We start from the raw sequence: 14,249 nt of genomic DNA, 5'->3' as shown, positions 1-14,249 counted from the left end.
AATTCAGCGAGTGTATGTACAGATGGTGCACCTTCCATGACAGGAAAACACACATAAAGGGTTTATTATGCAGATAAAAAAAGTACTAACAGATCCAGATGTTTTCATTTTTTCATTGTATTGTATATCAGTCAACTCTGTGCTAGAGTCACTATTTTAAGAGATACTTTGCAATAAATTAAAAGTATGGTTAATTATATTCATGCAAATGCAACACTGTATCCTCAGTTTCACCCATTTCATAACATGTCAAAGTTGAAAGATAAGGTATTCAGTATGGATTTGCCATATCATTCTATTTTTTTATTCTTATTTATTTATTTATTTTTTATTTTTTTTGAGACAGAGTCTCACTAGACTCTGTAGAGTACTGTGGCGTTACAGTTCACAGCAACCTAAAACTCCTGGGCTTAAATGATTCTCTTCCCTCAGCCTCCCAGTAGTGGGGACCATAGGAGCCCACCACAATGCTTGGCTGTTTTTTTGTTGCAGTTGTTTAGCTATTGTTTACTTGGCCCAGGCTGGGCTCGAACCCACCACCTTTGGTGTATGTGGCTGGCGTCACACCACCATGCTATGGGTGCCAAGCCTACCTTATCATTCTAAATTGCATTGGCTATCACAGGGACAGGTGTTAGCCAAAATTTTATCTCTGTAAGAACAGATAGTTAAATTTTATGAAGAACAGAATTAGCAAATGAAAGGTTACTATACTGATGCAGCATTTCTATGTGATATGTCAAGTCAAAATAACTTGAATATTTCTTAGCAGGGTAAAACTAAGTCTAAATATCGTATGTGGCACAAAATCTAAGCATTTTGAGAAAAAGCTATCTTTTTTCAAAAGACTTCCTTTGTTTTAGAAACAGAGTCTCAGTTTATTGCCCTTGGTAGAGTTGCTGTGGCATCACAGCTCACAGCAACCTCCAACTCTTGGGTGATTCTCTTGCCTCAGCCTTCCGCATAGGTGAGACTACAGGCATTCGCCACAATGCCCAGCTATGTTTTGTTGCAGTATGGCCTGGGCCGGTTTTGAACCTGCCACCCTCAGTATATTGGGCCGGCGCCCTACCAACTGAGCCACAGGTGCTCCAGTTTCAAAAGGCTTCTTAAAAAACAAATTTCGGATAAACATTTTCCCCAGTTAGCCAAGATCACTGATGAGCAAGTTAACATACGCAAATCATTTGCAGAACATGCAGCTGTCATAAACCTGTTAAGTGGAGAATATAATGAAAGGTTCACTGACTTTGAGAATCATGACATCACACTCAAATTAGCATTTCAGCCACACCTAGTTGATAGTACCAAGGCACCTAAAGAACTACAGATGGAATTGATTGAGCTCTCAGTAGATGACATTCTAAAGTCATTTGTGTTAAGAAAGATCCAAATAGAAACATGGAAAAATGCACTAGAATACCCACACCTCCAGCAACATGCCCCCCACATGCTTTCTTGCTTTTCAATCACATATTGCTGCAAATCCACTTTCTCCTACATAACCCAAATCAAGACACCCTTAAGGTCACAAATAACTGATACCTATATAGAGGATCAACTAAAACTACAGACCTCCATGCTGCAACCAAATATTCAAATGCTTTCCACCACAAAGAAGATGCAACAGAGTCATTAAAAAGTTAGTTAACTTTAAAATTAACAAATAGTTTTCATTTTTTGAAATTACTAAGTACTTAGATTTTTTGGTTTGTTTGGGGGTTTTGTTATTTTTTTTTTTACATTGTTTCAGGTTAATTGAGGGTACAAATAATTAGGTTACAATGTTTGCATCTGTTAGGTAAAGTCCCTCTTATAATTGTGTCCCATCCCCAAGAGGTGTGCCATACATCCTAACAGAGTGCCCACTAAATGAGAGCATACCTGTCCACCTCCCTCCTCTCCTCTCTCTGCTCCCTTGTATCCCTGCCCTACACCTTAAATTGATTTGAGTTTTTCTCTTATGTGGATATTAAATTGTCTACTGGCTTCATATTAAACTCAGTACATTAGATTCTTGCTTCTCTATTCTTGTGATATAGTAGTTAGAGTTTTACAAAATAATGTATATGTTTACACACATCTAATTGAAATTTCTTTCTTTCTTTTTTTTTGGCAGTTTTTGGCCAGGACTCGGTTTGAACCCACCACCTCCGGCATATGGGGCCGTGCCCTACTCCTTTGAGCCACAGAGCCGCTCCCTGAAATTTCTGGAATATAGCGCCCCCCTCCCCTTTTTGAGACAGAGTCTCACACTATCACCTTGGGTAGAGGGCCAGGGCATCATCATAGCTCATAGCAACCTCTAACTCTTGGGGTCAAGTGATCCTCTTGCCTCATTTTTTCTATTTTTAGTAGAGACAGGGTCTCACGCTTGCTCAGGTTGGTCTTGAACTCCAGACAGGCAATCCACCCACCTCAGCCTCCCAGAGTGCTGAGATTTCAGGAGTGAGGCACAGCACCTGGCTGAATATTGCCTCATTTGATTACATCTAAATTAATGCAGCCTCCCAACATGAAAAGGTTCTTTACTCCTGATCTAGCCTGTCTGGATAAAATCCATACTTTACCCCAATTCTCCAGTATATGAGTCAGGGTTAGGCTAATAAGAAAGAAATCATACTAGTTATTTTTAGCAGAAATAATTTAATAGAGGGTATTAGTTAAACAGGTATTGGAGGACTGAAAAAAAGCTTTTGTCAGACTCACTAAGTGCTGCCTTTGGCTGGCCTCCAGTTTCAGGTACTTAGGGATCCTATGGTAGCTGAAGCATCCTCCAGCTCTATCATATTTATCTGTGCTGTTCACACTCTGGTTCTGTTGCTCCATAGGTCACTAGATCTGGGCACAAGCATCTTCTTTTCTTGTTAATCCTAAATAGGCAGGACTGACTTGGGATTGATCTGAATCTGACTGATCAGATAGTAAGTCACCATCTGAGAACTGCTACCCTGGCTAAGGGGTCTGGGAACTGAGCACTAAGACCCCAAAGGCTATGTTTGGATCTCAGGGCACAAGGGAGGCCCCAGGGCCTGACTACAGAGTGTTTGGGAAAGATTTTCTCTGTGGTATCTTAAAAATGATTACTGGAAGGAGTTGCCAGCTGCTGTGGCTCCAGTACCTAAAAGCCCTCTGTGAGTCCTCTCAGCCGGGTAGAATTGATACCAGCTAATGCTGAGCCTGGCCCAGGAACCATGTGGGCTCTATTTTGGCATGAAGAACTGGTCTCAAAAGACACTCTAAGATCAAAAGACCTTTGGGCTTCCTAGAAAACTGCCAAGTCTGTCAGTGAGACAGGCTGGGGACAGAGAGGAGCAAGAATCCCTGTACTTACCTGAACCCACATCAGGACTGGAGAAGTGACTGTCACCCCATCCTTGTGCACATGAACACCACCTTGAGTCCTGCAAGAACAGAAAAACATGAGGCAGCCTCAGGGCAAGCAAAGCACTGCCAAGCCAGCAGGGGACCAGTGGTAAGTGATCCCGGACACTGCCAGATGAAGGAGAACATCTTCCCAATCTCAAGTGAAAACTGTAGACTGAACAGGCATGAGAGCTGCTAAGATGGAAAGATGGAAGGAAAAGGCATGGAAATTTCCCAGCATGGCCCAGAGGTGGCAATTCTTAGAAAACACCATCTAATTAAGTCTCTAGATATGAGGGGTCACCTTGGAAGGCAGGCTCAGTGTTACTTGGTGTAGCAGTCATGAAGGAACTAGGGAAGGGCAGGGTTGGATTAAAAGTCTCCAGAACAAGGGAGTAGAAGGGGCACCACACAGACGTGTTGTGTCTGCAGGAAGAAATTCTTGACTAATGCAACAGACCTGGGAGTCCCTGGACTGCCAGTCCTGGAAGGTAACTTAGAATCCTCTTTCCACCCTCCTCACCCCTATAAGACATTTGTGCAAAAAAGAGCTGATAAGTTGAACCCTTTCAACTATTGAGCTGAAAAGAGAAAATCCGGCTCAGAATCCAGACCAAAATAATATCAGATAACCCTGTGATTCAGCCTTCTATTTCCAAGTATCCAGCCAAGAGAAATGAAAATAAGAGTCCACAGCAAGATTAGTACACAAATGTTCATAGCAGCCTTATTTGTAACATTAAACTGGAGTCAACCCAGGTATCCCAGGTGTCACAGGTTCTACGAATATACTAAAAAACACTGAACTGTACTTTTTAAAAGGGTGGATTTTATGGTATAGGCAAAACACCTATATGCCTCTGGCCAAAAAAGCCCTTTAAGAGAGAGCAGTGAAAAGACTTTGTGCAGGCATACTTGTAAGAAACTGAGGCAGAATCCCATGTGGCCAGGTTGGTTGTGAGTCTAACATGACCAAGGCTTTGGTTGGAATAGCATTTCCAGACTGTGTTAAGGAATTAAGGTTGACTTTATAAGGCCAATGAAAAAACCCTTTGGAAAACTGGCCAGATACCAATCAGTAACCTTTCCTGATCTGTGGTAAGTGATGAAGGTCACTTGCTGACGGGTCCAGGAATGTAATAACATTTCCTGATCTGTAGTAAGTGATGAAGGTCACTTGCTGACGGGTCTGGGAATGGAAATGTGCTAGGGGACCTCAAGAGAAGAGGAATTTACCCAATGCATACAGATATCTAATGGCACAGATGAAACCTGGGCTCATGAAAGGCTTTTGAGAAGTCCAGCCTGAGAATTCCTTATAAATGGCTCCAGCAAAAACCTCCTGACTTAAGGCCTACATGGGAGCAGAGGTTTGCACACAAATTCCTGTATGCCCAAGAAGTCTCTTTATGCCTCCTTGTTTAAAGATCTGAAGTAATAGCCTCCAAATGGCAAGGCCAGCAAGGGCAGGTATTCAATCTACCTTGTTCCTCGATAGCCTCAGGCTTCATCAGATAAGAACAAAGAAGTAATGGCTAACAACATGTTCTCCATTAAGTTAGGTTAAATTGGGTTATGTTGATAGGATTATGTCAAAAGGTGTATGTTGAATGGATTATTGGAAGCTAACACAAGGTAGTCACATGATGTTTAAATGGATCAATGAGGTCATTGCTGTATTGTGTGCATGTACAAAATTCCCCATATAGACCAACCATAAATAAAGAAGCTCACCATTTTGCCTGAACGAGCAGATGGTCACCTTTATTTATAACACAATTTCAATAAGCATGCTTATTCTCCGTGACATTGCTTTTCCATGAGACCCTTAGGGTAACATTCTGGTAAGTGAATTATATCTCATATAGTTGTCAGTTCTCCCTAAGTTAATTTATACATATAATATGATCTCAATAAAAATGTTAATACTTTTGCATTCTAGAACCTGAAAAGCTGATTCTGTGGTATATATTGCAAAAGAACAAGAAAGAATAGCCATTGAAATGCTGGAAAGGAAGAACAATCAGAAGAGACCAACAATTCCAGATATTAAAACATATTGTAAATCTGGGATAATTAAAACAATGTATTAATGGCTTATGAACAGATCTAACCACCAGTGGAACAAAAGAAAAAGCCCCCAAACACCTAAACAACAAAGATTTAGCATATGATAAAGCTCACATCTTAAATCAGTGAGGCAAAGATGGATTTATTAAAAATTGGTTGGTACCCTCAGTGAATCCTAAACAATAAAAAACAAAATGATTGGGGTGGTGCCTGTGGCTCAAAGAGTAGGGTGCTAGCTGCATATACTGGAGGTGGTGGGTTCAAACCCAGCTCCAGCCAAAAACTGAAAAAAAACAAAAAATGAAACATGTATAGAATAAATCTTGATTTAAAAAAAAACTGATTGGTATTAACAACTGAAGAGTCATCTAGAGAAAATTAAACATAGATATAAATGTCAGACCATGTACATGAATAAATGCCAAGTATTTTTTATATAAGAATGCTGAAAGCCTACAAGAAAAGATGAAAATATAGTTGAGGTATTTCATAATCTTAGAATGAGAAAGGCCTTTTCAATTATTACTCAAAATCTAGAAGCCATAGAAGAGAATATGATATTCAGTGACATAAAAATGAAAACCCCATGTGAAGGAACAATAACTCATCCACAGGTCAAAAACAAACAAAAATCTGGGAAATATATTTGAGAGCTCCTAGAAATTATTTATTTATTTAAATTTAAATTTTTTTTTTTTTTGAGACAGAGCCCCAAGCTGTCACCCTGGTAGAGTGCTGTGGCATCACAGCTCACAGCAACCTCCAACTCCTGGGCTTAAGTGAGTCTCCTGCCTCAGCCTCCCAAGTAGCTGGGACCACAGGCGCCTACCACAACATTCTGCTATTTTTTGGTTGCAGCCGTCATTGTTGTTTTGGCGGGCCTGGGCTGGATTCGAACCCGCCACTTTAGGTGTATGTGGCTGGCACCTTAGCCACTTGAGCCACAGGTGCAGAGCCTTTAAATTTAATTTTTAATAAAAGCATAAGGTACACATTTATGGGGTACAATGTGATGATTTGATATACAATATAGAATGCTTAATCAAATTAATTAACATAGCCATCACCTCACTTACTTTTTGTAGTAAAACATTTAAAATTCATTCAATTATTTTGAAATACACCCTTGCATTGTGCACATTATTAGGTGAGATCCAATCAAATGCCCTCCTTTCTTCCACCAATCTCCTTCACTCCTTCCCCTCTGTCACCCTCCTCTCCCCTCCCTCATGCTAGACTACATTTGTGTTTTATCATTCATGTGAGTGTATAAGCGTTTATATATTGGTTTCATAATAGTATTGAGTACATTGGATATTTTTTTCCATTCTTGAGATACTTTACTAGGAAGAATGTGTTTCAGCTCCATCCAGGTAAACATAAAAGATGTAAAGTCTCCATCTTTTTTATGGCTGAATAGTAATCTAAGCTATACATAAGCCATAGTTTGTTAATCCATTCATGGCTTGATGGGCATTTGGGTTGCTCCCACAGCTTGGCAATTATAAATTGGGCTACACTAAACAATCTGGTGCAAATGTTTTTGTAGTAGAATGATTTTTGTTCTTCTGGGCAGATGCCTAGTAATGGAATTGTAGGATGAATGGAAGAAATTATCAATTACAGATAACCAATCCAACAGAAAAAAGGACAAGGATATGAATAAAAATTTCACAGAAAAATAAAGTCAAGTAGCCCTTCAACATATGAAAAGATGCTCAATATCATTCATAATAGGAGAAATGCAAAGTAAATCTACATGAACATACCATTCTTCACCAAGCATATTGGCAAGAATCCAAAATTCAACAACCTCACAGTATCGGCACAGCCGTGGGAAAACAGGTACTCTTCGTGTGTTGCTGGTGAGGTGCAAATCAATACAATTGGCACAGGAGGCAATCTGGTCACATTGCACAACATTATAAATCAATTTGCTCTTTGATCCAGCAATTCCATTTCTGCAAATTTATCTGACACATAAACAGGTATATGTCTGCAAAGATGCACATACGGTAACTCACTACATCATTTTTCACTGCAAACAAGCCAATGTCCTTCAACAGTACATTTAAATCTATACAATGGAATATTATGCATCTATAAAAGGAACACAGATGTTTCTATGTACTGACGTGAGAACACAGTCAAATTATTGTGACATGAATAGAGCGAAGTACAGAATGGTGCACATAATGTGCTTTTCTGAGTACGAAAGAAAAAAATAAGAGGATTCATGTCTTCTTATATTTCCAGATAAAAACACTGGAAGAATATACAACAAACTAAAGAAGTTATCTATAGGGGATGGAGGGAGGGGAGAGATGAGGTCACAGGTGAGATTAAGAATTGTATACTTTTATTCACTGTATACTTTTGTTTCTTTTGAGTTATATACCAAGTGCATGTTATGCCTGTTGACAAAATATTTGTTATCATAATAACCACTTGGGAAAGAATTTCTTAAAAAGTTAAACATATACTACCTGACTCAGCCATTTCACGCCTGATATGTCATTTCCAAGAGAAATGAAAGAATATATCCATGTAAAAACTTGTATGTGAATCTCACAGACCTTTACTTATAGTAATAGAAAACCAGTACCCTCTATCAGGTGAATGTAAACTAATTTTGGTGCATCTATATAATGAAATACTACTCAGCTATAAAAGAACACTTTTTTTTTTTTGAGTGTCATTTTGTCAACCTTGGTAGAGTGCTATGGCATCATAACTCACAGGAACCTCAAACTCTTGGGCTTAAGTGATCCTCTTGGCTTAGCCTCTTGAGTAGCTGGGACTACAGGAGCCTGCCACAATGTCCGGCTATTTTTTTTAGAGATGGGTCTTGCTCTGGCTCAGGCTGGTCTCAAACTCATGAGCTCAAGCAATCCACCCGCTTCAGCCTCCCAGGGTCCTAGAGTTATAGGAGTGAGCCTCTACACCTAGCCTAAAAGAACTCATTATTGATACATGGGAAAGCATGGATGAATCTCAAAATGATTATGTGGAATAAAGTGAGTCAAAAAAGAATATGTAATTATGATCCCATTTATATAAAATTCTAGAAAATACAAACTAATCTATAGTAGTAAAAACATCAGTGGTTGCTAGTGGCTGGGGAGTTGGGAGGAGGAATGGACTGCAAACAGGCATGAGGAAACTTCTAGGGGATAGAAGTTTCATTATTTCAATTTTAATGATAATTTCATAAAAGAATATATGTCAAAACTTATCAAACTGTGTACTTCAAATATATACAGTTTATTGTGTGTCAATTATACCTTAATAAAGTTGTAAAAAGAAAAAGCCTACAATACAGTTATGGGGACTGGGAAAGGAATAAGCTTTATATGCATCTGGTTAAAAGATCTTAAAAATGAAACTTTGAATTAAAAAGCAAAACAACCAGCCAAAAAAAGCAACACTGTGTTTTGGTTATGGACTTTTTGTTGTTGTTGTTGTTAAATATCCAGTGAAGAGGACTCACTGACTTATTAAATGGAAAAGGGAAGTTTTGAAACTTGAAAGAATAGTCTGGGTGTGGTGGCTCATGTCTGTAATCCTAGAACTTTGGGAGGCTGAGATGAGAGGATTACTTAAGGCCAAGAGTTCAAGATCCACCTAAGCAATATGGTGAAACCCCCGTTACTACAAAAACTTAAAAAAAAAATTAGTGTACTCCTGTACCCCTAGCTACTCAGGAGGCTGAGGTAGGAGGATCACTTGAACCCAGGTATTTGAGGTTGCAGTGAGCTGTGATCATGCCACTGCATTCCAATCTGGGTGACTGAGGGAGATCCTGACTCTAAAAAACAAACAAAATTGAAAGAATAAAAATCATATAAAGTGGGTTCTCAGATCACCATGGAATTAGACGAGGAATTAGTAATAGAAAGATGAAAAATTTGGAGATGAAACAACACAGATCTTTTTTTTTCTTTTGGTAGAGATGAAGTCTCATTATTTTGCCCAAGCTAGTCTCAAACTCCTAGCCTTAAGTGATCCTCCTACTCCAGCCTCACAAAATATTGGGATAACACATGTGAACCGCAACTCCCAGCCTAAACAATTTATTTCTAAATAATCCATGAATCAAAGAAGTTATCAAGGGAAACAACAAAATATTTTGAACTAAAGAAAATGAAAATCTAACTTCTCAAAAGATGTGAGATGCCAAAAACACTGGTGCCTAAGAGAAATTTATGGCATTAAATACATATATTAGAAAAGAAAGACTAAAATCAACAATTCAAGTTTCTATTTCAGGTAACCAGACGGAAAAAAAAGCCATTTAAGCCTATAGTAAGCAGAAGAAAAGAAACAAATTAGAGCCAAAATTAGTAACAATGAAAAGAGAAAAACAACAGTTGATTCTTTGAAAAGGCCAATTGGCAAACCTGTAGTCAAACTAGCCAAGAAAAAAAGAGAGAAGAGATTAATTACCATTATTTGAAATGATAGAAGCATCACTACTGCTGACCCCACTGACATCAAAAAGATGATAAAGGAATACACATGTATTGTAAACAACACTACAGCCATATATTTGCTAGCTTAGATGAAAGGGACCAATTCCTTGAAAGAAACTACCAAAACTCAGGCATACAAGGCCTACCATAATATAAAATGTGAGAACAAGACCTCAGCTCCAAGGGGCCACATTAGCTAGAGAGAAAGAGATGGTATTAAGATGTGACAGGTAATAGGAGGTATACAAAGCACAAGGAAGACTTCGAAGAGGAATTATGTCTACCACAGATTAGAAAGGACAGCTCTACCAGGACTTCATAGAGCTACCTCAAAATCAACAAGTCCACAGCTCTATGGATTGAATTGTGTACCCTCAAAATTCAAATACTGATGTCCTAACCCGCAGGACCTTAGAATGTCACTGTATTTGGAAATAAGGCCTTTAAAAAGGCAATTAAGTTGGGCGGCGCCTGTGGCTCAGTGAGTAGGGTGCAGGCCCCATACACTGAGGGTGGCGGGTTCAAACCTGCCCTGGCCAAACTGCAACAACAACAACAAAAAAATAGCTGGGTGTTGTGGTGGAACCCTGTAGTCCCAGCTACTTGGGAGGCTGAGACAAGAGAATCCCCTAAGCCCAAGAGCTGGAGGTTGCTGTGAGCTGTGATGCTGCAGCACTCTACTGAAGGTGACAAAATCATTGTCTCTAAAAAAAAAAAAAAAAAGGCAATTACGTTAAAACCAAGTCATTAAAGTGAGCCCTAACCCAGTTTGACTGATGTCTTTGTAAGAGGAGACACATAGACCCTGAGCATTTCTGGGCAGAGCAACCACTATGTGGACAGGCAGCAAGAAGATGGCCATCTGCAAGCCAAGGAAAGAAGCTTCAGAGGAAAACCATTCTCCCAGTACTTTGATGCTTGGACTTCTAGCCTCCAGAACTGTGAAATACATATCTGCTGTTTAAGCCACCCAGCACATGGTATTTTGTTATGGCAGCCCTAGCAGACTAATACAACAGCTAAAATTATGATCTTTCTCTCTAAAGACCATTCTTTACCATAGCCTGTCACCTACCCTGAAGGCCAGAAACCTCACCCTCACACTTCACATTCAATTTTGCACCAGGACCTATCAATTTTACTACCCAGCTCTCTCACAGCCAACATTTCTTGACTGAATGACCTATAAAAACCTCTTCAATGGTCTCCTTACTCTTGCCATCCCCCTTCTACTCTCCCACTGCACCCAAAGAGATCTTTTCAAAATATAAATACAACCTGTCACAGCCCCCTCCATCCCTTATGGCCCTTCAGTGGCGGACCATGGCCTGTAGAATAAAAACAAACTCTGTACCATGGCCTGCAGTGCTCTGTCCCCAGACTTCTCTCCTCTTTGCTCTCAAGCCACATTGGCTTTCTTCAATTCCATCAGTGAACTGTGCTCTTTCTTGCTACGGGGCCTTTGCACACACTTCTTTCTGCCTGGCATGCTCTTCCATCACCTGGCTAACTTCACTCACTCAGATCTTAGCTTAAGCACTGTTTCCTTAGGGACCCTTCTGGACTCCTCCTTCCAAGTCTAGGTGACATTCCTTTATAGTAAGCACTTATAATTCCTTTCCTTCAGAGGCCTGGGACTTTACAACCAAATATTCTTTTGTGAGATCCTTTGGTTGATATCCGCCTGCACTACTCAAAGGGAAGCTCTGGTGGGGCAAGTACCATTTCTCTTGCTGGTACACCATCAAATCCCAGGGCTTAACATGATGCTTGCTTAACACAACGAGGTCTCAATTGATACTGCATGTATGAATGAATGAATGAATGAATGGAATTGGGAAGGAATGAGAGAGACAACACTCCAGCTATAGAAAAAAGATGCTGAGAGGTCTACCACCACTCCTATAGTTTAGTGAAGCCAAAACAGTGTATCTGTGAATGCAAAAGTTTGCAGGGAGGATGCCTAAGCCCCCACCCCCACCCACATGCACACAAGGTACATACCCAAATTCTGGAAGGTCTCTGTCAAAATGCACACTGTCCTCATAAATGACATTCAGCTCTGCATCAACAGCAACAACTTTCACCTGGAAGTCATTTTAAAAAATGATGTATAAGATTTTTCTCAGCTTCTATACTGGTCTAGCAGGTATTGATGTCACCAGGTAAGATCCTAGGAGCAGTTCACCTAGAGATCTCCTTAAAGGCAAGGATGCATCATGGTCAACATGGCAACAGATGAGTCTTCTGGAGTCATCCCCAAAGATTTACAAAATAAAGAAACTGAGGCTAAGTAGGAAGACCTACCTATCTTAAGGAATCTTTGCTCCCCTAACAACCAATGCCAAGACCCCCTAGAGAAGTGATTTTCAACCAGTGTGCCTCAAAAAATTTTAAAGATAATTAAATTATTTTTGAAGGAAGTTCAAAGCACAGTAAGTGTATTCTTTTTTTTTACTCTTTTTTTTTTGGATCAACAATTTAAGTGTGCTGTGAGATTTAAAAAAAAAAAAGGTTAAAAACACTTCTCTAGAGGTAGATGTTCACAGATGAGATGATCTAGTTTGTGTACCCAACAAGGGGGGCTGAGAAGATCCCAGAGGGGAAGGAATGGGAAACAAGGTTTGGAGATGTCTTTGGGGTCCATGTCTGCTAGGGTCTGAGAAACCAAGCAAAGCTGGTGGCTGTTCCCACAGGCCATGATCTCCACCCAGAGAGACAATATCCCATTGACGCTGCTCTCCAAGCTCAGGAGCCTCATTCCTTTCCTGGACAGTTGGGGAAACAGGTCTAGCAAGGCAACTCCACTCATCCACAGTCCCACAGGACTTTCCCCTCAGGGATTAGCCAGAGGCCTGCCTCCCTTGACCCATTTGAGAAGAGGGGTTTGTTTGGCCGCCTCTGTGTCTTATGTCCCATGTACCAGAAGGAGTCTCTGGTCACCTCTCGCCCAGTTTGAAGGCAAATTTTGATTCTGCTCGCCCTGTCTGCGGGCCCCTGGGGGCAGCCCAAACCTCCTCTGGCCAGCAGTTCTATGTCTGCAGATACAGGCACACTGGTGCCAGCCAAGGGAGGTAACAGGGAAGGGTGAAGTCCATCAGGACATTTTACCCATTTCACTTTTGAAAACTGTTTCAGGCAGTTATTTGGTTCCAGGTCACCGGTGATGCATGTGCACAGGTCTGTCTGTTCCCCTGCTTCACAGTACCTGAGTTCCCTCGGTCCCTGTCACTCAGTGCCCACCAAAGTGCACGAATCCGCCGAGTTCTCTCGCTCCTTTGGGCACCCGGGGTTCAGCCCGGGGACGCTTGCGGTTTCCAGAAGGGAAGGGGTCTACGCAGGCGGGCCGCATTGGCAGAGGAAGCCCGAGCGGGAGGCGCGCCCGCGGCTGGGCCCAGGATTCCCCAAGCAGATGCCAGCCCTCCCCACGGCGTGAAGCAGGCGGCCCCACCCAGCGGCTCCGAGACGATACCTGCTGCGTGCTGAAATCCCAGCCCAAGCAGCAGCGTCGGGGAGCGTGCACCGCCATGGCCCGGGAGGATCTGGCTGCACGTCCCTTCGTCTGTCCCGCGGAACTGTCGCCGCGCTCCGACGCCCAGAGACTCAGGGGCCCGCCCTTCGCTCCGCCCAGCCGGACTCTGGACCCGAGTCACGGGGCGGACTTGCGCTCTGGCGCCGCCTGCTGGGGGCCCGGAGCAGAGACCGCGGCCGGCCTTGCTTGGGCCATGGCCTTCACACCTGTGCAATAGACGGTGCCCCAGAGTAGGTGGCTTCCGGGCTGCGCCAGCCCACCCCTCTGCTCCTTCTCGTCCTCACCTGCCCTCTGCTTCAACCTTGCCCTGACGCGGCCTGATTTCCCTCGGAGGACACCTGGGCCAGAAGTTTCGGCTTTAAGTTGGCTTGTCCTTGCCTGTCCCTCTGGTGGCTGGACCTGGAGTCCTCCATGGTTGTTTCTTGGGTCCTGAAGCAGCTGTCCACCCACCGGTGGTGACTTAGGGGTCACAGATCAGTATCCCGGGTTTGGAGCCACGAGGTTCTTACAGGCCCTGCCCAAACCCAGCAAATCTGAGTGGCTCCGCTGTGTGTCACAGCTTACACCTGTATGTAAAATCAGGGGTCCTGTTGCCCCCACACAGAGGCTCATTCGTTCCTGTAGCCAGCCAGTATTAATGACCTAATATGTGCTAGTCATGATGAAAGGGGATGAGAACTAAAGTCAGACCCTTTTTTCACGGAGCTGAGGGCATCTTCTCTTTCCCTCATCCCACCTGGTTGCATCCTTCTTGTCCCTAGGGCTGACTTCCCACAAGCACCCCTCCACATCCATTGAGAGAGGCTCCT

The 14,249-nt window shown here is 42.1% G+C and overlaps 1 protein-coding gene across 2 annotated transcripts in view; it reads right to left on the bottom strand.

Moving 5' to 3' along the window:
* XYLB (xylulokinase) overlaps nucleotides 1-13,530 on the bottom strand; it is a 49,570-nt gene extending 36,040 nt beyond the window's left edge. Inside the window, exons 1-3 of one of the 2 annotated variants that reach the window (XM_003794545.3) lie at nucleotides 13,381-13,530; nucleotides 11,913-11,995; nucleotides 3,335-3,404 (exon numbers count right to left, since the gene is read on the bottom strand). In XM_003794545.3, the coding sequence (XP_003794593.1) occupies nucleotides 3,335-3,404; nucleotides 11,913-11,995; nucleotides 13,381-13,437 (210 nt within the window). In that variant the 5' untranslated portion in view covers nucleotides 13,438-13,530. Of the gene's footprint in view, nucleotides 1-3,334; nucleotides 3,405-11,912; nucleotides 11,996-13,019 lie in introns of both variants that reach the window. The other variant, XM_012808056.2, reaches the window with a different exon arrangement.
* Nucleotides 13,531-14,249: the final 719 nt, after the last annotated feature.

Source organism: Otolemur garnettii, unplaced genomic scaffold (genome assembly GCF_000181295.1).
Source record: "Otolemur garnettii isolate 467f Iridium unplaced genomic scaffold, OtoGar3 scaffold00082, whole genome shotgun sequence".
NCBI classification, from domain to species: domain Eukaryota; kingdom Metazoa; phylum Chordata; class Mammalia; order Primates; family Galagidae; genus Otolemur; species Otolemur garnettii.
The sequence above is the reverse complement of the archived record's forward strand: the minus strand, read 5'-3'. Positions and strand labels throughout refer to the sequence as shown.